The 25,229-nt window shown below is 52.6% G+C and overlaps 3 protein-coding genes across 3 annotated transcripts; all 3 read right to left on the reverse strand.

The window, feature by feature from the left end:
* Positions 1–5,324: 5,324 nt before the first annotated feature.
* On the reverse strand, positions 5,325–6,462 carry MIND_01244800 (U5 small nuclear ribonucleoprotein helicase; the record flags this gene model as incomplete). The annotated part of the gene is made up of 3 exons (XM_037368934.1): positions 5,325–5,733; positions 5,766–5,909; positions 5,948–6,462. 3 exons carry the CDS (start codon positions 6,460–6,462, stop codon positions 5,325–5,327), a joined length of 1,068 nt encoding a protein of 355 aa, XP_037214902.1.
* Positions 6,463–9,201: 2,739 nt separating this feature from the next.
* On the reverse strand, positions 9,202–10,913 carry MIND_01244900 (uncharacterized protein; the record flags this gene model as incomplete). The annotated part of the gene is made up of 4 exons (XM_037368935.1): positions 9,202–9,541; positions 9,599–10,185; positions 10,232–10,267; positions 10,767–10,913. The coding sequence occupies 4 exons, from the start codon at positions 10,911–10,913 to the stop codon at positions 9,202–9,204; spliced, it is 1,110 nt and encodes a 369-aa protein (XP_037214903.1).
* A 97-nt stretch (positions 10,914–11,010) lies between these two features.
* MIND_01245000 (uncharacterized protein) lies at positions 11,011–12,457 on the reverse strand (the record flags this gene model as incomplete). Its single annotated transcript, XM_037368936.1, has 4 exons — positions 11,011–11,247; positions 11,295–11,612; positions 11,661–11,905; positions 11,956–12,457. The coding sequence occupies 4 exons, from the start codon at positions 12,455–12,457 to the stop codon at positions 11,011–11,013; spliced, it is 1,302 nt and encodes a 433-aa protein (XP_037214904.1).
* Positions 12,458–25,229: the final 12,772 nt, after the last annotated feature.

The raw sequence follows: 25,229 nt of genomic DNA on the forward strand, positions 1-25,229 counted from the left end.
TAAGTTCTGGATCAATAGATCTAGAGGGTCTCTGAAGGATATCTTGGAATATTCATCCATGGTATTACTAAAAATGTAATTCCATGTCCAGTGAAAAAATGTAGCTGGATATTGATGAAAAATGTAGTCAATTCAAGTATGATCAATTGACCGAGGACGGTCAAGATTTATGAAAAAGGGAGATGATAAGCTTGGAAATGGAGTACATCTGGAAACTGATCAGAGGGGCTAAATAATTTATTTTTAATGCTCCGAATACTTGAGAATATTTCATACTTTCCCAAAGACTAATTCTATTATTATACTAGTGTAGGCATGTCTAGAGACCTAGAAACACCTAGAAAGGCCAGGAACATCAGTTCTGGACCGCTCTAGTAGCACAGCCACAGAACAAAACCAGAACAAAGGTAAACTGTGGGAATAGACCCCAGTTATGGGAATAGAACATCCTAATATAGAAGTTTGATTTGGCCAGAATATTCTAAAATGCACAGCCACAATGACTCCAACTGAGTCATACTGACTCCAACTGAGTCATAGTGTTTCTTTGTCATATCATTAGTTATTTTTCTGAGTAGTATATAAGGAGGTCACATGTAGTAGATGGAATAATAGTGAACACCCTAGGAAACTACTAGTTGTGACGCTACCACTGTCACACTAGTTAGTTTTGCTGTGGGTATCAACCTTAAACAGTGATTTATCTCAGAAGACTGTTAATTGTGGCAGTGGTGTCACATTAGTGGTTTTGCTGAGGTTACCAACCTTCAGCGATCCTGTGTATGGTAAGACACAGTTATAGTGAATTTGTGCATAGTAAGGCACAACCAGTGAATTTGTCTATTAGTAAACCCTGTGCATAGTAAGGCACATCTTAGTAAACCTGTGCATAGCAAGGCACAACCATAGTAAGCCCCAAGTAGATTGGCTACAGTAACAGTCAGTTTGCTTACCTAGTAGTTGAGTATTGGTACTCTTCTGCTAAAACCTGAACACAAACACACACATATTTTGGATTTGATTTAGTTGGTTAGATTTGATATTTAGCTACCTAGCTCATTTCCTCCGTGTATTAGCAATGACTGTCAAAAACCGGTACCCCCTTCCACTGATCAACGACCTCATCAACCGGCTCAAAGGCGCTCATTACTTCACTAAACTTGACGTCTGTTGGCGCTTCAACAATATCCAGATCAAAGAAGGTGACAAGTGGAAAGCGGCTTTCCGGACTAACTGAGGCCTGTTCGAGCCCTTGGTGATGTATTTCGGCCTGACAAACTCCCCTGCGACGTTCCAAACGATGATGAATGACATTTTGCAGGACCTCATCCTTTCCGGAGACATCATGATCTACCTCAACAATATCCTAATCGCCCATTCCGACCTCCGGAAACATCGGCACACGACTTTGAAAAATCGTCAATCGAATACCTTGGAGTCATCATCTCCCACAACCATGTTGAAATGGACCCTGTCAAGGTTGCAGGCGTCTCCGCTTGGCCGACTCCGGAAAACAAGAAGGATGTTCAGCAGTTCCTTGGGTTCGCTAATTTCTACCGCAGGTTAATTCGGGACTTCTCGGCCCTCGCACGTCCTCTCTTTGCACTCACCAAGAAGGACCAGCAGTAGACTTGGGGCGATGCAGAGGCCTTTTGCGTTCCAAGCGATCAAGGACGCGGCCACCTCGGAACCGCTTTTAGCGATTCCGGATGACCCTCAGACCGAGGGTCAAACAGAGCGCGTCAATCAGGAGTTGGAGCAGTACCTGCGGATCTTCACCAACTATCAGCAGGACGGCTGGGACAAGCTGATTCCAGCTGCAGAGTTTGCTTATAACAACCACGCTCACTCCTCTACGCAGCAGGTCCCCTTCATGACGGACACGGGACGGCTCCCACGTATGGGCTTCCCTCTCGGCCCGTTCAAGATAGTCGCGGAGATTAGCAAAGGTGCCTACAAGCTCGACCTCCCTCCGAGTTACTCGAAGCTCTACCTGGTCTTCCCGGTCGTCAAGCTCGAGCTTGCCCAAGACGACCCTTTCAATGGACGCCCCGGCTACGACCAGCCCCCTCCGGACCTCGAGGACAGAGTCCCGGAGCGGGAAGTAGAGGAAATCCTGGATGCAAGGGTGAGGTATAAACGGCTGAATTACTTTGTCAGATGGAAAGGCTATGATGCGTCGCACGACCAGTGGGTCCGCTTCGACCATGTCTTTCCCCTGGAGAAAATTGTGGTTTGACAAAGAAGACCGGAGACGCCATTGGACACTTGGAGGGGCGAATCCGACCTGTCGATAGCCCTTCCTCGATGAATGTGTCAAGCTCGCGTTGCTCAAGGGGCGAGATGGGGTACACCTTGCAGTTGGTGGGCTTAGCGTTGGGGACAAGTTCGATGGCGTGGTCTGAGGTCCTCCGCTCCAGTAGCGTGTCGAAGGACTCCTTGTTGAAGACGTCCTGAAACTCCTTAGCCCAGTCCGGGATATCAGAGGGCAGAGGGGCGGAGTTCCTAGTAAAGGCTCCGGCCAGACATTGTGAGACGGTACTGCCAGCACATTTCTGCCAGGGCAGCCTTGGACCTTTGTAAGATGGTCGAGAAGCGCATGTCAGTGCTTAGACTCTTTCCGCTTGTTTTGTGTTCTAATTAATTGGCCTATGACTCCCTTGTGACAATTCAAAGGTGTGCAGTCAGATATTATTCAAAAGGCGGAGGGAAATCAATTCGTGAGTTGATAACGTCTGACATGATTCATCTGCTCACTATCATGCAGCCTTGGTATCGCTATTTCGACTTGGTAAGTTCATCATAACTACTTTACGCTATTCTATTCTTATCGAATGGCAGACACCACTGGAAATTGGAGAGCTCATCGGTATCCCTAATGCGGGTTGACTCATACATCGACTTATGCATAACTTCCCAACCAAGTTTTCTATATTTGATCTATAATCAACGACCAGATCATCACTGTATTGCCAATATGATGTGTAGCAGTATTCATCATTATAATAGAGAATAACAAAAATTTTTCTATGTATACAACATGTTATGAGGAGTATAATCTCATAGGGGATGTCACAGTTCGGGACCGACGCCCCCACCGCACTCTGCAAGTTCCCTATTCTTCCAACCCCTTCCCTTCATCCCTGTGGGCCCTATGCAGTGCCTATTCCATTCGATAAGAATAGAATAGCTTACAGTAGGTATGATGAACTTACCAAGCTGAAATAGCGATACCAAGGCTGCATGATAGTGAGCAGATAAATCACGTTAGACGTTATCAACTCACGAAATGATTTCCCTCTGCCTTTTCAATAATATCTGACTGCACACCTTTGAATTGTCGCAAGGGAGTCATGAAGCCCCACCTAGCCAATTAATTAGCACACAAAACAAGTGGAAAGAATCTAAGCACTGACATGCGCTTTTCAACCATCTTACAAAGGTCCAAGGCTGCACTGGCAGGAACAGCCCAACCGAGCTTCAAACACATTTTGAACATGGCACACAATATACTTCGCAGAAATCAGACTTAGTTTGGATGTACCAACCTCCCTGCAGATTGTTGCACAAAAACCATATCCGCAACGAGTACAAAGCCTACTATGTCAAATATCAGTATCATGATCGCGTGTCCCGCAAATGTTTTTTTTTTTTTTTGCTTACTGTCTAGGATCAAATCCAATATGTACGCCTGCAAAAGAATGTTAATCTTTGCAGCAGGCACTTCGACACTTTCTTTGACAGGAATCGGGACCCTCTCGAGAAGTTTTCCTAGCTCCAGCTTTTCCCCTTGTTAAATGGGATGAAGCTTGGATTCATTCAATAACACAAAGACCCGCAAAAGTTCGAGGGTTGATATCGTTGGCTGCAGATGTTGGTTGTACGTCATCATTAAGTTGTAGGTCATGTAGTAATGTGATGTGATGGGGGCAAGCTCGGTGCTCTAGAACGGGCTGAGAACCGTTTGTACTTGAGCAGCTGACATTTCTCCAACAGAACGGCGGCAGAGTGGACAATGCTGGCTCGCTTTTGGATCAACCCGACATTATTGTCTTGGTAGTCAACCTCAACACCATACAGCCCCAGAGATTTCAGCATGCAAAGATAACTTGAAAAATGTTTTAGTTAATGCAAACAGCATTTAAAATAACTAAAAAAAACTCACAGATAGGTCACTGGACAGTTTTGTCTCAGTTTCTGATTGTTCGGAGGATAATTTTTGCATTGCGGTTGTCGGCCAGCTTAGAGACGGATTGTGACTCGATCGAGAACTGCTGATTCAACCGACTCAAGTAATATTGCAGCTCGGAGTGGTTGGTAATGATAATGCCCTTGCCCTACATGTCGTATTGTAGCACTCTTTCTCAGGGTTGTAAATTTGGGTGTCCTTGATGATGACAGTATGCACCGGCAAGTTGACTCCCCAAGCAAGTGTTGCAGTACAACCAAGAACCTGTAACAAGACATCGGCGAACAGCTCCTTGACAAGTCCATGATCTTCTCGAGCATGGTGAATACCAAAACCAAAAGGAAGGAGGTTGCACAAATTGCTGTCCTTGATGTTATTAGCCTCCTCGGTTAAAATTTCACGAACAGCAGCATCAGGTTTGACAAACTGGGTGATTGTCTCCTTCTTGACAGCTGAATCGCACAAAACTTTGGTTGTCTTCGCGGTTTCTTTGCCAGTAGTGAGCATAGCGACATTTGTCTAGGAAGGACATAAGGAACAATATATATTAAACGGAGAAAACAAACCTTTCCAGCACCAGTCAGAGTATAATGTAAGATTGGCTTGTCTGTTCCAAATGCAATGGGATAGAGTTGCTTTGGACAGGATTGAGGCGTGGGACAGTGAAGCCGGTTTGGGCCCAAGTAGGCATACTCACAATGAGTACCAAATCCATGTTGGAATGACTTTCTTTTTGGGAGCGGGAACATGGATTTCCTCATAACCCTTCCTCGCACGTTCAAAGGAGCCTTCTGGTAGCTTGCATTTCTTGTTGGACATGAGATGACTGCCCTGGCTGAATATCATACTCTCCAGGTCCGCAGTCCGTTTCGGTTGCAGAGTTGAACCAGGGGCTAGAGTGGCGGTCTTGGGCTGTTGAACGAGGTGGGAGAGAAGAACGATGTATTAGGTAGAGAAAGCACAGGCTTTATATACTACTGCCTAAGAGTCATATGGAGTCATACTAGTGTAGAGTCAGAGAGAGTCAGAAAAGCTACCGGAGTCAGAGAGACAACAGAGTCAGAGAAAAACGGAGTCAGCGTCGGGCTGACACAGCCTCCGTGATCCACCCGGAGTTCGGTCCGTATGGGCAAATTCAAGACATGGGCATGTCATTTTTCTGTTCATTGACGTCCATAGCATCAGACGGCTTGGATCTGCCAGCCTGACGATCCTCCAAAAACTCGCGAAGAATCCAACCCACGCCCCTTTCCCTCATCGCAACCTCCACGTTAACCCGCTCATCAGCATTACTTCGCATGAGCTTTGTGCACCAGACGATGACATCGCGATTTTTGAGGAATCTGGTTGTGATATGGAAGCTTTGATATTCGAAGAGCTCGATCAGTTGGTTCTCGCAGTCGCGCAAACTTGACTCGGAGTCGAGGATCGAGAACGGAGGTTGTTTTCTCGGCAGCGGTGACTGGGTCAGAGTAGATTTCTGCAACTTGACGTTGGACCCAGAATGCGTCGATGGCATGAGGGGAAACAGTGTCTTTGTCGGACTTGTTGTTGGAAGTCATCTCTAATGTCGAACCATTCTTCTTCGTCATCGTCCTGCTCCTCCTTCTCATCGAACACAACCGCAACTCCAACCTCGTCATCCAGTTCCATATTTTTGACGTCGGGGTCCCCCGAGGTCTCATCTTCGGCGCCGTAGTCGGTAATCTTTTTCGAAAGGCTAACAAGCTGCGAGAATTGTTCGTTGTTCACACTGACTGAAAGAATCTCTTCAATCTCGCGCGCTTTTTGTTGAAATCCTTCAGTTTCTGGTTTTTAAGAGTTTCGAGTACCATGTCGGCAGCACTCCAAACAACAACATCTTGCGCCTGGTCTCCGAGGGAAGTGTGGACAGACGACAGGATGAGTTCGTAGACTTCGCGCGTTTCGGCCGTCATGGGTCGATAAGTAAGGCCCTCCACATCCTGGGTTGCCTCGATAATGTCGGTGTACCCAAACCCAGTGGCCTGTGTCTTTCGTTTGGCAGGCTGCTTCTCAGACGCATCTTGGCCGTCGGAAGCCTTCTTTTTCTTCTTTTCGAGGTCCTTGGGCATTTTGCACTGAACGTGGGAGCCCATATCGCGAGGATTGACACGACCAACGAGTGAAGTTGGTGCACCATTTGGCTCCTTGTCGCGACGAGGGAGAGCTGACTGGTCGGCAGTCAACACAAGAGAGGAGATGGCGCCATAATTGTATCCGGACAAGTGCGGTTTCTTGCCCTGCCCTGCCATAAAGGAGTAGCCAACGAGTTATTTGGCAAAGGAAAAGTTTGGCGGAAAAGTTTGCGTTGGCGAAGGAAAAGTTTGCGCGTTCTGTTACGTGCTGAAACAGTATTTGACTCCAGCCGCAACCGCTCGACCTGGCGTGAGGGAAACGATGTCTTTGTTGGACTTGGTCTTTTTGCTCTGGGCAGAGAAGCTGCGAGAATTGCTCGGTGTTAAGTCTTGCGCCAGGTCTCCGAGGGAAGTATGGACAAACGACACGTTGGGCTATCCTGGGTCGATAAGTAGGGCCCGCTCCTTGTTCTTCGTCGTCCAAGACATTTTCGATGTCGAACCGTTCTTCCTCGTCATCGTCCGGCTCACTCTGCTCCGACTAACAGCTTTGATTCGCCAAGGTTGGGTGGATTGACTCGGAGAGGCAACTCAGTTCCCTGTTGAATGGTCGTTGAAAGAGGAAGAGCTGGTGGCGGCGATTTCAGCTCTGTATAGAGAGCTTCGGGATGGAAGGGCGTCATTGATGGGAGAGGGTCGAAAGAGTTTGAAGCGGAGAAGTGTGGCATGAATATGGTGTTTACATTTGCCACCAACTTGAAGAATGATAAGCATTTTTCGCAGAGCTTAGCCCTAGGACGAACCTTTTCTCCAGTCCGTTTGACATCTTGGTCTCCCCCTCACGGTATTTCTGGCCTCGAAGTCCCCACTTTTGATACTTGTCAGCACTGTCAGTCGTGCACCAAGCGACGCAAGGCACTCTTGAGCCACTGTTGGCCCTCTCGCAAGAACCATGGCGCTGACTTCCTCAGACATCTGCGCAACGATACGACTTCAGCTTGGTTTCACCATCGAGAAACCAGAAACAACTGACGAATTTGCCAGGTTTTTCTGCATGTTCTTGTCAAAAACCTCCATGGTTCTTCCTGTAGTCCTTGACTCCTCTGTTGACTGCTTCAAGTTGGCATCGAAAACTGTGCTTGCGGGGCGACAGCCGTTGTTCGAGGCATGACATGTCAGTCTCGATTCTTGCAAGGCTGTTTTGAACTCCAGGCCTGCAGGCAAGAACTTCAACTCGTCCACCTTGTTGGAGTAGAAAGCGCCAGGCGCTTGCGAAGGCCTTGGACGGAGAGGACCATCTTCAAGTTCGGTACTGTTACTAGTATTAGTTGCAGTCTAACTTGCTAGTAAATGAACGACAGAAAAGCATACCCTCGGTGCGCAATAGCCCGAGTACGTGTATGCCGCTAGCATTGGAAAGAGACTGTCGCCACTGTGAGTTGGTGTTGAATGCCTTCAAGACAGATGGCGGTGTGAAGCAGCCAACAAGTCATATGTCACATACAATCGTGCCGCCACCGGGGCCAAGCCTCACTGGAAAGACTTTCGAGTCAAGTTCAGCATTGCATTTGTGTCAAGTATTGGTAGCTAGCGGGTATAGAAGGCGGCATGGAATACAAAAAGCCACCCTTAGGCTTCTTCAGAAACAGCTCGAGTAGTACTATACTCTTCAACATCTGACGAGACCTCCACAACCGCCATCGATACATCAACAATCTCAACCGCAGACAAAGTGGCATTCATGGCACGAACTGTGGTCTGCAAGGAACAGAGGAGACTATTGGCCTGCGATCTCGCCGTCGTCAATGTCTCTTCAGCTCGAACGAGCAGTTGGCGATCAGAGGCCTGCTCGCGGGAGAGTGTCGCCACCTGAGTTCGAAGGTCGACGATTGTGTTGAGGGACGATTCGCGGCTACGAGTGATTTCGATGATAGTCGCCCTGAGATTGGTGATCTTGTTGCTCTTTGCCAGGATCCCTTCCTCGAGGTTATTGATGCGCGTTTCGCTGGCGGCCAGGGTCTCTGCCAAACGTTCTGCGCGTTGGGCTTGTATCTTCAACGCCGCCTCCGCTCTGATAGCCTTCGCCCTCTCCACTTGCAACTCGGCCGCGAAACGAGCCCGCAATTCCTTCTGCGTCCCACTGGCAGCCTCGAGCTCCAGTCGCACAGCTTGAAGGGTTTCTTGCGTTTTGGTAAGGGTTTTGGTCGTCTCGGTGTGAGTCGTGAGCAGGGCGACATGGTCAGCCAGAATAGCTTTCTGAGTTGCCGCAAGCTGTTCGTACTCCCCATTACCAACTGAGTACTCGTTAGCGGGTGGTGTACGGCAAATAATGGATGCCACTACCTTTGCTCCCAGGTCTATTTTGCTCTCGGGTCTCAGAACGTCCGCCTTCCGAAACACTATCGAGCGCGTTAGTCAATCAAAAGCAACACACTAAGTTTTCAACGCACAGACAAGGGAGCAACGATGCAATTGGGGACGCTGACCTGACACTGGCACTACCAGCACTGGCAGTGGCGGGAGTCTGGGGTCCAGCGGGAGTGAAAAGAGCCTCAGACTGACGAGCGTTCATCGCAGCGGGCGTTGTAGGAGCGGGAGTCCGGTTGGGAGAAGGGCGATAACGAAAATCAGAGTAACTAGACACGTTGTCGGAGCTTCGGTGAAAGTCGCCCATGGCTATGCTCGAAGGAGGAGGATGGTACTGGCAGTGGGCGAAAACCATGTCTAAGCTTTTAAAGCAGGATTCGAGATGATCGCAAGCATTGACAATCAAGGTTTAATGCACGGTCACTATGTGCCGAGCCACCGGATCATAGTCGAGGCAACAAGAATCAGACTTCAAGATAGAGCGGCCCGGGACTATTCGGTGATCATTAATCTTCCAAAACACTCTATTGCAGACCTGGATATATCCAGTCAATTATTACTTGTAAAACCCAGACGGCTGCGGACGGCCTCGTCGCCCTGTGGAGAGTCATCCTCGTCACTCTCCTCCTCAGTGGTCTCCTCCTCTGACTCTGAACTACTACTACGCCCATCCACACCTACTTCCTCGTCTTCCTCGTCTTCCTCGTCCTCCTCGTTTATAACACCCTTGTCCATGGGGTCTGGTTCATCCACCTCCATCTCTGCATCTTCTTCCACTGCTGCCGCTGACTCTTGAGGGCTTTCGTCTTGAACTTGAAACTTCTGCGCAACCTTCCGGTGGCCAATTACATCGACATGGTAGCGCATTAACATGTCTCGATCAACAACCCTGAAGAGATAGAGAGATCAGTGAGTGAACCAGTGCTCGTCATTGAACTCGACATACATATTAGCATAATGATATCTCCAATCTTCATCGTGTTCGATTCTCTGGAGAAGTGCAGATTTGGGGAGGTAGTCTCGTGTTCGTCCGTGATGGAATGCAGGAATGAGATGGGATCCTCGTAGAACATCCTGCGGGTCAATAAAGCCAAAAGCGTCTGGACTCCCATGAGGCATGTAGCAGAGACGCAGCCAACGCTTCGCCTGCAGACCACATCGATAATTCGTGTCCCTTTGGAACCACCGAACCCATAGGAATTCCATACATTGAGCCTTTGCTGGCCGGTCGGCCAAGGAGGCATAACAGTGGAATATGCCGATCAACTCTCCGTACCAATATGGGTGAGAGTCTTCCTCGGGGTCTTGCGCATGCACGATAAAGAACTTGCGTGTCCGAGGATTGAGAACGTCTTGATCCCGTTGGACGTCATAGGTTGTGGAATTGACGCGCATGGTGGCGTGAGTGTAGAGCAAATCCCCTTGAATTGCAACACTGATGAGTTCTTCGTCGCTAAACTGCACATCATAGCCGCCATTTTCCATGTTGAGAATTCGGCCGCGAAGATGGGATTTGAGCCGATGTGCAAAATCCTATAGCTTGTCGGAACACGGGCAAGTTGGGCAGCAAGGACGGTACCTTCAGAGCAGGATCCTCTTCATGCACTTCGATATCCTTGAGATAATCAGTATTTGGAATGCTTCATAACACGATCAAGGCTACCATCCGATCTATGGGTGGGCCGTCGCCCTCGCCCTCGCTCTCTGACTGATCAAATTGATCACTTAAAAGGTCTGTGAGATGCCAAAATGTTTGGGTTGAACTTGAAATATAATGATGTTGCTCAGGAGGGACATAGGCACTATATTTTGGGTTGCTTTCTGGTCGCAAGGCCATCTTGAGCCTGCGTTGGCGGTCGTTCTGTCTCCGACGAGAGACGGGCTCCACGGCGGGAGCGGCAGATGAAGCGATCGACTTGCTCTCTGCTGATTTGAAGCGTTTTCTCTTTTCCCACATTCCCTGCATCAATCGCCTCCTCCTTTCGTGGGCAGCAATTTGACCAACGGGGTTTCACTTGTTTGTTTGTTTATAAAAATGTTTGATGAGACGATGCGCAAGCTCGCCCTGGTCCGAAAATCACCAACTGTCTGACTAGCAAAGGGTAAACACCTACATTCTGCGTGGAGGTCGAATCCGTGGTCCCAAAACGAACGATAGCGTCCGGATAGTCCGGAAGCGCGTGGAGTTTGTAGGTGATAAGGTTAAATGGCTTTTCAATTTTCTTGCTCTTCTCTTCCCTTGTTGTCGCGGCTGGGGTCATTGCTGGAGGCGTTGGTAGTGGATGTGGCAGCAGTGGGGATGCGGCAGTGGCCGCTCTCTCTGATTCATTTGTTGCCTTGGCGGCAGAGCTTTTCTTCTTAGCCCTTCGACGTTCTTCTTCGTGGTAGCTCATATGTCTTGATGTCAGCAGTTTCTCGAGCAAATCGCCGGATAGTGGAACAAAGATTGGTGGTGGCCATTCGGAAAAGTTTGATTGACGAAGTTGTGTGCATTCGGAGTTTGGCGTAGCCGTGCCAAAGGGCGAGCTCGAAGCAGAGCTTGTCAATCAGTCCTTGATGCGATGGGACAAGCCCTTCAATGACCGGAAGAAGGCACTGCAACGGTCAGATCTCCCAAATGACTGCCGCTTTGAGCAGCATACCTGGAGGATGTCTTCGTAGTCACGCGCCGCCACATGTTTCAGCTCTGACACGTTATGGCTGAAGGAACAAATCGTGGCTCTACCAAATGTAGGAATCTGACGAAATCTGGGAATAGTTAGCATAAGTGTGGCAATATATCTGTAAAACACGAGCCTTTGATCGAATTCATCTGTTTTCTTGAGAGAATGAAGCATGCAAATGAGATGTACAATGATCGCCTTGGCGACTCCCAGTTCAACCTCGTGTAAGAGGTCTGGAACAAACATGGTAAACAGGTTGAAGGGGGTTTTGATTGTGTCCAGTTTCGAGAATGCATTCTAATTGTAAGTTAGACAAGTGCCCAAGGACGGAATAATTGGACAAACACGAGTGGGTACCCAGGAGTTTTTCTTAAGAATAGCGTTTAGGCTAGGGCCCTTAAGTGAGTTTCCATTACCGAAAATAGCTTTCCTCGCGCTTTCGATGTCCATACGTCGAGGGTGGTCGTCAATGCGAATTTGCGCTCGACGCTTCATGTCGTTGACAGTCCCCGTTTCCGATATCTGCTTCTTCTCAACAAAGCATCGGGGACATGGCCTCCCGCCAAGGCTCTTGATGGTAGCAAGAAGAACTCTGCAAATTTGTTAGACAACATCTCCAACCAGGTATAATATGCCGTACTTCTCTGGGTAATCAGCCCCGTATATAAAAAACGGGGGAAGACCAGCCGGACGATGCCATCCCAGCACTTGATTTTGATACCATTGTCGTAGGCGTCCATGAAGTCTTCGGAGAGAAGGAGTTCCCAGATCGAATGCATCAACTCCCGTTTCAGGTGTGTGTATACCTCGTCTGGCATGTCGCACCCGTATTGTTGCCTGTAAGAATCACGAACGGTGTCAGGAAGCTGTGGATATTCAGAAGAGTTCGATTGAATGAAGATATATGGCATTACCGAAGCAAAATAAGCCTGGTGAAATCCTGCTTTTGATGTCGGTTTCCCGTGAAAGTCTTTTGGGTGGTTGCTGAAGAAAGTGTAACCGGGCCATAGAGACGCTGTGCCGAATTGAGCCAGATGGGTAGCATCTGACCATTCCATGATGGCCATAATGATGCTTTCGATGGGATCGTCGGATGTTTGGGGTGGTGGGGGCTGGGGAATAGCGTGATACGCTTCGAGCATTGCAGCCGATGTATAAATCTCCCCAAATATCTCCTCGTGATTGTCGGGAAGTGGAGGGAGTCCATCCTCGTTGCGTAAAGAACGTGGTGGTGTTGTGATGTCGGGCGAATCGGATGAAGTTTGGGATTCGGGCACTGCCCTTAGAGAAAAAGGTGTTGTGTGGAGTTGTTTGAAGAGAGGTCCTTGGAGAGTTTCTCGTATGGGATCGAGAAGAGGTCGATAGTAGATGTTGTCCACAATGAACACAGGAGCACTGCGTTCGGCTTGATAGCTAACGGGCGTCTCCGAGGCAAAGGCCGCGCTCGTTAAAGCCAAAGATGAGTATAAACGGTACTACGATCGGAAGTGTTCGGACGCTCCAAATATTCAAGTTGGTGCACCTGTGGGTGTAACCATTTGCCTTCTAGTCCTGCAGGGGCAAGGCCACCCAAATGCATTTTCACCTGCACCAGCAGGCTCCTGCAGCTGCAGGAACATTTGCCTTCTGCTCCCCTGCTAAATTATAAGAGTCATTGATAAGGCAGCAAATAGACAATCCAATCAAATAGTGATTGTGCTAAAATAAATGATTATATAATGAAAATAATACTAGATATAATATTCAAATCATCATTTCTTCAGGCCGAAGACCCGTAATATAATCAATAAGGGCTGTGTACTAGGTTTTGCAAGAATACATCCTAATTGGGACAAAAATGATGTAACTCTATATAGTCATCAAAAGTACTGATAGCAATTAAAAATGTTTCCACATTAATCTCATTTAATAGATAGCATCACTCCCATCAATCAAATCACTTAAATAAGCTAAGTAAAATTAAAAAGATTTAAAGATTATATAATCTGAATTCTGGAAATGCCATTTGTCAAATGTCCCTGCAATGCTGCTTTCCTGCTTTGCAGGCAGATTTGCATAATGTCCCTCCTGCAGCTGCAGGGGACATTTGTAAAATAGTTACCGCTATGGCTCGCAGGGGAGGGGTCGACTTTGACCTTGCGACGATAGAGTCTTGCACTTGTGCGATATGCTGGAGGTGGAGCCGTTTGAACCCAGAGCAGGTTCGGTCATGGTTTGTTTTCGCTTCGTCGAGGTTTCTCAACGGGCGCTGACAAAGGTCGCATTTGTATTTGGTTTTAGGCATTGCGGTTTGTTGACACGTAGGTCAGGATAGGGAGACGGTCGGTTCTGAGGAGGACGACTCTACCTCGGCCCAGTAGTAGTAGAGCCGTGGAGGGTTTCCATGGCAGAGTTTGAGGGAACGTCCACCGCTGCGACGTTGCCACTGCAACTTGTTGCAACTTGAAGTTCAAGCTTGAAGTTGTGTCGGAGTAACCAGCTCGTCACGCTGATCCGAATCTGACCGTGCGGCCTGGCCTCCGACTTCAGGCTGAAAACGTTGCGTGTCAAAAATATCAACGCTGATCGCATCGGTCCTTAATCCAAACGCCCCCAAATCGCCGCCGCCTGTCGCTCACTTGCAACAAGCTTGAGCTATATGGACAAACGCCTAAAATGCAAATAGCGGCTTGCAATCTACCTTAATCATGTCTTATTCGTCTCCGAGTCAGGCTTCGCGCGTTGAACCCGGGCCAAGGTGCGTCATACGCTGGCGAGCTCGCCACTCAAGCCTCAAACTTACAGTGTCCCCTAGTAGCGCCCCGCGTCAGGGTCTTACCTTGGCGCAAGCACATCAACAACTACTTGCCTACCACCACCAGCTCAACGTGCAGCACGCCGTTCTCCTCGACCATTTCCGCGCCATTCACCACTCATATGGCCGGCTACAAGCTTCAGCGCGCTGGTGGTGGACTCGAGCTCTAACGGGAGGTGGAGGGAGTTCGCCCCAGGGGCAGCAGCAACGGTGTACTGCTTGGGCAGTTTCTTTTCCCAGGCAGTGAGGCGGCGGAGGATGATGACCGGAGTCGGGCGGAGTCGGAGACGGAGTCGAGGCGGGGGGCAGGAGAGGGTGTGTCTTTCGTTTCGGGCTCATTGTAGGGCAAGGAACTGCATTCATCATACAAAGAGGCAAAACGATTTATAGACGCGAACGAGGGCACACCAGTCACTCGTCGCGGGGACAAAATCCTCTCCGGCCATCGACTCCGCTGCCGTCTCCGATCAACTCCGCTAACATCTCGTCACCGAGTTGTTGGATCACCTCGTCGAGGATGTCCATCGAGCGGACATCGGCGGGGAGGGGCAATCCCGGGCGAGATGGTTTGGGTCGCCGCACCTGAAGCAGGCGCGACGAGGGGCACCCCGAGCCCTGGTGCGATCCAACTCCATAGGGACGGGAGCTGGAGGCGCCGGAGCGGGGCGCGGGCCGCGGGTGGCACGACCGGAGCCACCGGGCGGAAAGGGGCCGGAGCCGGGATGCGGTTGACCGGAAACGGAGTCCGAATCAAACCGCCAGGCGTCTTGGGGGGCGGCTGACTTGATCAGCTTGGCCCGGACCAGGGCCTCATATTGACGGAAGGCCCGGGTGCGCCAGCTAAGGTAATCCCGGAGGTCCGGGGGTCGTTCGAGGACGTGATTCCGTTATTGATCAAGGGGTCAAGTCCGTGGCGGAACTTGGTCACCTTGACCAGCGCGTCTTCGAATCCGGCGAGGTCCATCAGGTCCTCGAGTCGTCGGTGTACTGGTAGACATCCTTTGTACCCATGTGATAGGCGGAAGTCTCCAGCTTGGAGAGAGCGTGATCTTGCTCGTTCTCCTCGACAAACCGGAGTCGAAACTCGGAAACGAACGGAGCCCCAGGACGGAAACGGAAACGGGGCTTTGCTTCCGTGGCGCTCCGCCCATTGCTGAGCGGGTCCTTCTGCCATAAACGACATGGCATAGCGGACAGCCTTTTCCTCGCTCGCCTCTCCGTTGACCACGAAGGCCTCAGGGGCAAGGCGGGCGTAGGTGCGGACCGCGTAGAGGAAGACGCGGCCGCGTTTCCGGTTGCCGTTGAAGGTGAACGGGGGGGTTTGGTCGCAAGACCAATTTTGAGGCGAGGTTGATGTCGCCAAAAAGGGCTTCGGAGTCGCCCTGGACCGGAGTCGGAGTCGGAATCGACGTCTCCGGCGATGGTGTTTGGGGTCCGCCAGCATTATTAGTGGCGGCAGCGGCAGCGGAAGCCTGGTTGGTGAGTAAAGCAAGGGCCTCAGTTAGGCTATCGATTTTCGCCTCGAGTGAGTCCAGCCGGGCGTCTGCGGTAGGAGTGACTCCGGACGGCATGACGGGTGCGGGGACCACAGGAGTAGAGGAGGAGGGGACAAGTGGCAGGGGCGGTGACAAGGGCGGAACGGACTTGTACTCCGAGCCTGAGTCAGCGCCAAACCTGGCAATCTTGTCCGGTTGATCCCGTAGAGAGTTTCTTCTGCTGTAAGGGCAACCCCGGAGGCCTGAGATCAAGGTCCTAGCAGGGGAGGATCCGAAGAGTGAACATTGGTAAGCGAATACAAATGAAGCTGACCTAGCAGGGGAGGATCCGAAGAGAAGAAACTCTAAGGGTCCGCCTGCTAGGTAGCTGACTATATACTGCTTGTCCGTAGCTGCCGCTGTCGGGCACAAAAGGCTTGGGCGGCGTCGCAGGCGAGGTCCCAGGGCGACCGTCGGGAGGGCGTTGACGGATCGGTGATTGTGCGGGCGAGATGGAGGGCCGGACCGGAGTCGGAACCGGAGTCGGACCGGAATCGGGCGCGTCTCCGGGCCGAAAGGGGAGGTTCCCCTGACAAGCGTAAGCAATCATCTCTCTTACCGGATTCAGTCGCTCATAATCAGCTTACTAGAATCATGACCAAGATTGTTTCGAAGACCTACCGACCCTCTTCGAAGCGCTTTCCTTCATTTTGTTATCCAGATGACGGATGGGTCCCCGATGCCTATCAGCGTAATCTTTTCAGAAATGTAGCCATCGTCCGAGTAAGTATGCTGTCCTCTTCCGTCGAGGATTTCTGCTGACAACTAAAGGGGATTCGGATGTTACTTGTTACCCGAGTAGACGCCAGTCATCAGCCCAACGACGAGCTTACCCCTGGCTGCCTAGCGACCATCCACAAAATTCATCGAATCACCGCCCATATTGTTGCCTATGTCGTCGTCCAAGTTCGTGTCTAGTTTTCTCTTGCAGATGGCCATTGTAAACGCGCACAGATCCGCATCGCAATAAGCGACGTTCCCCATTGGATGAATACCGAAGGACGCAAATACAAATTTCTTGACTTGTATCACAAGGTTCTCGCCGCTTTCGAAGACGACACCAACCCCGATCTTCATGACTGGGGCAAGGAAACGTTGGACTGGTTGACTGAGTAAGACACATATTCTCTTATTGATTTGCTCTAATCATCTTCAGACTGTAAGGGCAACCCCGGAGGCCTGAGATCAAGGTCCTAGCAGGGGAGGATCCAAAGAGTGAATAGAAGTAAGCAAATACAAGTGAGGCTGACCTAGCAGGGGAGGATCCAAAGAGAAGAAACTCTAAGGGTCCGCCTGCTAGGTAGCGGAACTATATACTGCGCTCTTGACGCGCCAAGGTTGATCGTTGCTCCGTGCAGTATGCCTGCGCCATGTCGCAGGCCAGGTCCCAGGGGGATCGCCAGGCGGGGGGCGGCGATGCGCCTGACGGAGGCGGTGATGCGATCACCGGAGTCGGAACCGGAGTCGGACCGGAATCGGGATCGTCTCCGAGGGGCCGAAAGGGAGGTTCCCCTGACATCACCCCCCCCTTTGAATGCGGCGTCCCGACGCATAGACCGGAACGGAATCGAGTCGAAGGTTGCGGAGGCGATGTGCCGTGGTTTGCCAGGGTACTTACGGTAGAACTCCGCGATTTTGTCCGGGGCGAAGACGCGGTCGAAGCGGACCCACTGGTCGTGCGACGGCGTCGTAGCCTTTCCATCTGACGAGTAATTCAGCCGTTTATACCTCACCCTTGCGTCCAAGATCTCCTCTACTTCCCACTCCGGGACTCCGTCCTCGAGGTCCGGAGGGGGCTGGTCGTAGCGGGCGTCCGTCGAAGGGGTCGTCTTGGGCGAGCTCAAGCTTGACGACGGGAAGACCGGGTGGAGCTTCGAGTAGCGGAGGGAGGTCGAGCTTGTAGGCACCTTTGCTGATCTCCGCGACTATCTTGAACGGACCGAGGCGGCGGTGGGAGAACTTCTCCGAGGGGCGAGTCGTCCTGATGTCAGAGGCATCCAGCCAAACACGGTCGCCAACCTTGAACTCCGGAGACGGAGTGCGTCTCCGGTCGTAGTAGCGCTTATACTCTTCCTTGGCCTTATAGTGCGCGGCCTTGGCTTCGGCAACCCCAGTGGCAATTCGGTCGCGGAACTCGTTCACAGACTCCATAGCGGAACGGGCTCCGGGTTCAAAGCCCATCGCGGAAGCCGTCCCGTGTCCGTCATGAAGGGGACTTGCTGCGTGGATGAGTGGACGTGGTTGTTGTAAGCGAACTCCGCGGCCGGAATCAGCTCATCCCAGTCGTCCTGCTGATAGTTGGTGAAGATCCGCAGGTACTGCTCCAACTCCTGGTTGACGCGCTCTGTCTGACCGTCCGTTTGCGGATGATACGCGGTGGACGTGGCTGGCTTGATGCCGATTAGACGCCAGAGTTCTCGGGTGAAGTCCGCGATGAACTGTGAGCCACGGTCGGAGACGTACTTCTCCGGAGTCCCGTGATGGCGCCAGACATTCCGGTAGTAGAGGCGGGCTGCTCCTACTGCGTCGACCGTGGTATGGCACTCGGAGAAGTGGGCTCGCTTCCCAAGGGTGTCCACGACGACCATGATCGCGTCGTACCCATGGGCCTCGGGAGCTCGACAATGAAGTCGACGGAGACGGTATGCCAGCGCCCGGGGGTGTTTCCGCCGGGTGTAGCTCTCCGTGGGGCAGTCTCCGGAGCGCCTTGGTGCGACAGCACAAGTCGCAGGTCGCGACGCACCGGCCGATATGGCGAGACATCTGAGGCCACCAGTAGTTCCGGGAGACCAACTCCAAGGTCTTGAAGCGACCGGCATGTCCGGCGACTCGAGTGTCATGGCAGAGCTCGATGATGCGCCTCCGGAGGTCCTTGTCCTTGGGCACGACAATCTTCCCACGAAAGTGAAGAAGACCACCGGAGACAGCCCACTCGTCGGAGCGCGAGGAGCGGGGGCCTCGAGCTTGACCTTGGACCTTTAGGAGTTGCCGGGCCGCTAGTGCGACGGGCTCCTCCAGGTCAGGCTCACCTGGAGAGGGCATCGCGAATGTCGCGAAGAAGTTCGGAACCGGGACCGGAAACGGAAACACCCTCGAGTGCGCCGGACGTGGAAGAGTTCGGGCCGCAGAAGGACGACGCCGGAGTTGTCGGAATCGATTCCGTGGTCGGGTCTCCGAGAGAGGGCGTCAGGTTGGCCCATGTCGCGACCGGGCTTGTGGTGCAGCGTGAAGTCGAACCGGGAGAGGTAGAGGGACCAGCGGGCCTGTCTCCGGTTGAGGTGCTGCGTCTTCCTGAAGTACTCCAAATTCTTATGGTCAGTCCAAATCTCGACGGGATGCGCGGCACCCTCGAGGAAGTGTCTATACTCCTCGAGTGCGCGGATGATCGCGAGCATCTCCTTGTCGTGGATTTCGTGAGTTGCGCTGGACATCATTTAAGCTTTTGGAATAGAATGCTACAGGGTGCCACTTCCCGTCCGGGGCGGATTGTGAAAGAACCGCCCCCGCCGCATAATCAGAGCTGTCCGCCTCGAGTCGGAAAGGCCGTGCGTCGTCCGGAATCGCCAGGACCGGTTCCGAGGTGACCCGTCCTTGATCGCTTGGAACGCGGAGGCCTCCGCGTCGCCCCAAGTCCATTGCTGGTCCTTCTTGGTGAGCGCAAAGAGAGGACGCGCGAGGGCCGAGAAGTCGCGAATGAACCTGCGGTAGAAATTAGCGAACCCAAGGAACTGCTGAACATCCTTCTTGTTTTCCGGAGTCGGCCAGGCGGAGACGCCTGCGACCTTGACGGGGTCCATTTCGACGTGGTTGTGGGAGATGATGACTCCGAGGTATTCGATTGACGATTTTTCAAGTCGCACTTCTCCGCTCGGAGGTACAACTTATGCTCTCGGAGTCGGCGCAAGACCTCCTGGACGATCTGTCGGTGTTTCCGGAGGTCGGAATGGGCGATCAGGATGTCGTCCAGGTAGATCATGACGTCTCCGGAAAGGATGAGGTCCTGGAAAATGTCATTCATCATCGCTTGGAACGTCGCGGGAGAGTTTGTCAGGCCAGGTACATCACCAAGGGCTCGAACAGGCCTCGGTTAGTCCGGAAAGCTGCCTTCCACTCATCACCTTCTTTGATCCGGACGTTGTTGAAGCCCCAACGAACGCCGAGTTTGGTGAAGTAACGAGCGCCTTTGAGCCGGTTGATGAGGTCGTTGATCAGCGGAAGGGGGTACCGGTTTTTGACGGTCATCGCGTTGAGGGCCCGATAGTCCTGGACAAAGCGGAGTCCGCCGTCCTTCTTCTTGGAAGAAGACCGGAGACGCCATCGGAGACTTGGAGGAGGCGAATCCGGCCCGTCGACAGCCCTTCCTCGATGAAACGTCGAGCTCGCGTTGCTCAAGGGGCGAGATGGGGTACACCTTGCAGTTGGCCGGCTTAGCGTCGGGGACGAGTTCGATGGCGTGGTCCCAGGTTCTCCGTTCCGGGAGCGTGTCGAAAGACTCCTTGTTGAAGACGTCCTGGAACTCTTTAGCCCAGTCCGGGATCTCGGAGGGGGGGGGAGCGGAGTTCCTGGCGAAGGCTTCAGCCAGGCGCTGCGAGACAGTACTGCCAGCGCGTATCTCCTCCGAGGGACGGAACGAGGTGTAGAAGATGCGGTCACCATCTTCAAGCTGACCATCGTCATCGTCGTCGTCAGAGTCCGGCGTCAGATCAGGCAGGCCGGAGTCGTCGCCGGAGACGGAATCGTCTCCGTCATCAGACCCAGAAAGGTCCATGGCGCAGACCGAGGGGAACGGGCCGGAGCGGAGTCGCTTCTGGAGCAGCCGGAGTCGCCGTAGCTCAGTCCGTTCAACGCGTTCTTCCTCGCGGCAAGTGGAGCAGCCGCGGGGGCACCGCGTCATCTTGACCTCCTTGGTTTCCCAATCGATCTCTGGGTTATGCTTCCGCAGCCAAGAGTACCCCAGGATGAGGTCTTGTTTACCGAGATGGGTGACGGCGAGTTGAACGCGCTCGGAATGGCCTTTGTAGCGTAGGACCAAGTCCGCGATCTGGTTGATGGAGCCAGCATCATTCGGAGTGCCATCGACGTTGAAGACCGGAATCGGCTGCGCCAGGGTGCGGACCGGAATGCCATTCCGAGCGACGTAGTTCGTGTCGATGAAGTCGGAGGTGGCACCACAGTCAACAAGCCCAGAAAGGGAGAGCTTCAACGCACTGGTGGTGGACTCTAGCTCCAACGGGAGGTTGAGGGAGTTTACTCCAGGGGAGGCAGCGACAGTGTACTGCTTGGGCAATTTCTTTTCCCAGGCAGTGAGGCGGCGAAGGACGACAACCGGGTCGGGCGGAGTCGGAGACGGAGTCGAAATGGGGCCGGGAGGGTATGTCTTTCGTTTCAGGCTCGTTGTAGGGCAAAGGAATTGATTCGTCATACAAACAAGCGAAACGATTTATGGACGCGAACGAGGGCACACCAGTCACTCGTCGCGGGGACAAAATCCTCTCCGGCCATCGACTCCGCAGCCGTCTCCGGCAGCGCAGCTGTGTCCGAGTAGCGGGCGATCAACTCCGCTAACATCTCGTCACCGAGTTGTTGGATCACCTCGCCGAGGATGTCCATTGAGCGGACGTCCGCGGGGAGGGGGCAATCCCGGGCGAGATGGTTTGGGTCGCCGCACCTGAAGCAGGCGCGACGAGGGGCACCCCGAGCCCTAGTGCGATCCAACTCCATGGGGACGGGAGCTGGAGGCGCCGGAGCGGGGGCGCGGGCCGCGGGTGGCACGACCGGAGCCACCGGGCGGAAAGGGGCCGGAGCCGGGATGCGGTTGACCGGAAACGGAGTCCGAATCAAACCGCCAGGCGTCTTGGGGGCGGCTGACTTGATCAGCTTGGCCCGGACCAGGGCCTCGTATTGACGGAAGGCCCGGGTGCGCCAGCTAAGGTAGTCCCGGAGGTCCGGGGGTCGTTCGAGGACGTGATTCCGTTGTTGATCAAGGGGTCAAGTCCGTGGCGGAACTTGGTCACCTTGACCAACGCGTCTTCGAATCCGGCGAGGTCCATCAGGTCCTCGGTCGCCGGTGTACTGGTAGACATCCTTTGTGCCCATGTGATAGGCGGAAGTCTCCAGTTTGGAGAGAGCATGATCTTGCTCGTTCTCCTCGACGAACCGGAGTCGAAACTCGGAAACGAACGAGCCCCAGGACGGAAACGGAAACGGGGCTTTGCTTCCGTGGCGCTCCGCCCATTGCTGAGCGGGTCCTTCTGCCATAAACGACATGGCATAGCGGACGGCCTTTTCCTCACTCGCCCTCCGTTGACCACAAAGGCCTCAGGGGCAAGGCGGGCGAGGTGCGGACCGCGTAAAGGGAACGCGCGGCCGCGTTTCCGATCGCCGTTGAAGGTGAACGGAGGGTTTGGTCGCAAGACCAATTTTGAGGCGAGGTTGATGTCGCCAAAGAGGGCTTCGAATCGCCCTGAACCGGAGTCGGAGTCGGAATCGACGCCTCCGGGGGTGGTGTTGTTTGGGGTCCGCCAGCAGTATTAGCGGCGGCAGCGGCAGCGGAAGCCTGGGTGGTGAGAAGAGTAAGGGCCTCAGTTAGGCGGTCGATTTTCGCCTCGAGTGCATCCAGCCGAGTGTCAGCGTCAGGAGTAGCTCCGGAAGGCATGACAGGTGCGGGGACGACAGGAGTGACAGAGGAGGAGGGGACAAGTGGTAGGGGCGGTGACGAGGGCGGAACGGACTCGTATTCCGAGCCTGAGTCAGCGCCGAACCTAGCAATCTTGTCCGGTTGATCCCGTAGAGAGTTTCTTCTGCTGTAAGGGCAACCCCGGAGGCCTGAGATCAAGGTCCTAGCAGGGGAGGATCCAAAGAGTGAATAGAAGTAAGCAAATACAAGTGAGGCTGACCTAGCAGGGGAGGATCCAAAGAGAAGAAACTCTAAGGGTCCGCCTGCTAGGTAGCGGAACTATATACTGCGCTCTTGACGCGCCAAGGTTGATCGTTGCTCCGTGCAGTATGCCTGCGCCATGTCGCAGGCCAGGTCCCAGGGGGATCGCCAGGCGGGGGCGGCGATGCGCCTGACGGAGGCGGTGATGCGATCACCGGAGTCGGAACCGGAGTCGGACCGGAATCGGGATCGTCTCCGAGGGGCCGAAAGGGAGGTTCCCCTGACACAGACGAACATTCGGGTCTATTTCTGACGAGCAAGACTCAGGCGGTGAAGACAGCGAATCTGAAGACGAGGCGCTATTGCAACGTCGTCACCGCGCTGCCCGCAATGTTCCGACCTCCCCTCACTGACCGCGCATGCATCATTTCGTCTTCGCTGTTTGCTCCTCGACTCCCACTCGTGGCATTCGTTGTCGTCTCAACTGGGCTCGTGTTTGCCCTACCTTATTACCTACCAAATATTGTCAACATTACCTAGTGTCGTATCGTATCTTCCAAGCTGGAGCAATAATAGCTAGCAATCATTCTAGGCCTGAAACCACTTAAATAATAATTGGACTAAACACCGTCCAATAATTGACCCTTCTGCTTTGCTCCACTTGTAAGCCATGGTTGTGTTGGTATACCCTTGCAAACGGTTCTAGAATGTTCTAGTTCAGGCTTCTAGAAGGTTCTAATATACGTCCTGGATCAGACTTGCCAAATATGGACATGTTACCCTTGGTTTGGTTCAGAGTCTAGACCAGTCCCTGGCCTAGGCCTTGTGGCCGGGTGCATATAGATTTGATTCAAAGGTTTGCAACATTTATTCTGAGAATCTTCATATGTTCCATAGCTATTGTGCATGAAAATGAATTTATGGGGTCCATATGTTATCATTCATATGGTGGTCATATTGACGGCTCATTATCTCCCCTTTTCATAAATCTTGACCGTCCTCGGTCAGTTTAAGCAACAATATCTGACTACATTTTTTGTCACTTCCAGCTACAATTTTCACTGGGTTTTGTTTTTGTGCCATGCAAAATATGAAGATTAAGTCCCAGTTTCAACTAGGTGAAGCTTCACCCTTCATGTCCATGTTCCCTGTTTGAATCTATCATTATCACTGCACTGTAGTACCTCTGTTGTGCCCTATAACTTAGTCTGGTTTCTCTGTAGGTACCATAGATGTATATTATTATTCCCTTATTTTATCCAGCCTTTTCTCTGATTTTCTAGCAATTTTCTGTCAATTTCTCTGTCACTTAACCAGTTTTTAATGGTTTCCCAGTCATCTTGTTGATATCCGGTAATCGTAAAATGTTTTGTTAACATTTGATGTCCTCTTGTATGTTAAACCTTTTCACTGACTATGACTTTCTCAGCTCAAGGTTTTATTATAGCTGAGATGCTGTTTGCAAGCGTTGAAGGACTATCTAATCTCGCTCGGCGATCGAATCCCGTTATCTTGGGTAGATCTCTGAACGAATCATCGGTCGTCGGTCTGATCCGGCTTCGGTCCGGTCGGGCTTCCGTGCTGCCGATCGCGAGGTGGTGCTTCGTGCTTCTTCCTTCTTGACCACCACCACTTCCTCTTTGACGACCTCTGGCCCTGCCCTACGGGCCTCGTGAGCTCGTCGGGGCGCTTCTACCGGCAACCTCGCGCCTCTCTTGATGTCTGCTTGCTGCTTGCTGCCTGCTGGCAGCGCTTCTCGCGGCCGGCCTGCGCTCCTTTAGCGACGTGTCATCGCCTGACGCGCGCGCGACTTAGCGCGTTGTTTGTCGTCCTGGGCTGCGCTTGGGTGTGCTAGCATCGACTCCGACCGATTGAACATTTGGATGGTGGGGTGGAAGGAGCTGGGGACGGAGAACGGCGGTTCTCCGCTGTTTGGTGTGGGCTGGGGCGGGGATCAAGGTGAGTTCTGTTGTCCCATCCCTGGCCTACGACGACGAGCCTCGTGTTGCTCGTTCGGCTGTTCCTCACCGGTGGCTCTACCCCTTCCCTGGCTGCGGCGCCTCTTGCTTCCGGCGCTTTCTAGCGGCTGGATAGCCTCGTTCAAGTTAACGTTACGGCGGCGACACTCGACGTGCGTGTTTCGTCACGCTCTCCGCCGTTCTGGGCGATGCTCCTCAATTTGCTGGCGATATATGACCTATCTGGGTGCCAGGTGGCTTCCTGTGGTGGATTCGGGGCTACAGACGGCGGGGATGAGGGCGGGATGGTGGAACATGGGGCTGGGCGGCCAAAGCGGGGATTTGAGCTGGCTGGTTTCGTGGAGATCGGTAAGTCTTGCTATTCTTCGCTATCTACCTGCGCTTCTGATCTGCTTCATCATATAGCGATGATTTCGAGCCCCATTCCGGGCGGGACTCATGCGAGATGTTGCGGGCCAGATGCCCGTCGTTGTATGACAACTTGGGATTTTGTCCGGCAGGTTGAACCTCCGTGACTTGTGCCATATGCGGTTGTTGATCTCCGAGCGAGTGCAGGGCCTCGTCGGCGACACGTAAATCACTCTTCGCAAGATTTTTGGCGATTTCCACCATTCTGGGTGGCTCCCTTCGATTGACTAGCCACTCGCGATCCGTGTGGGTCCTCGGCTTGTGGGGTTCAGAACTCGGAGATGAGGGCGGGATGGACCGCGGTCGGTGGTCTTTCCGATA

This window comes from Mycena indigotica (assembly GCF_014461135.1).
Source record: "Mycena indigotica strain 171206Taipei chromosome Unknown Mind.scaff0012, whole genome shotgun sequence".
Taxonomy (NCBI): Eukaryota; Fungi; Basidiomycota; class Agaricomycetes; order Agaricales; family Mycenaceae; genus Mycena; species Mycena indigotica.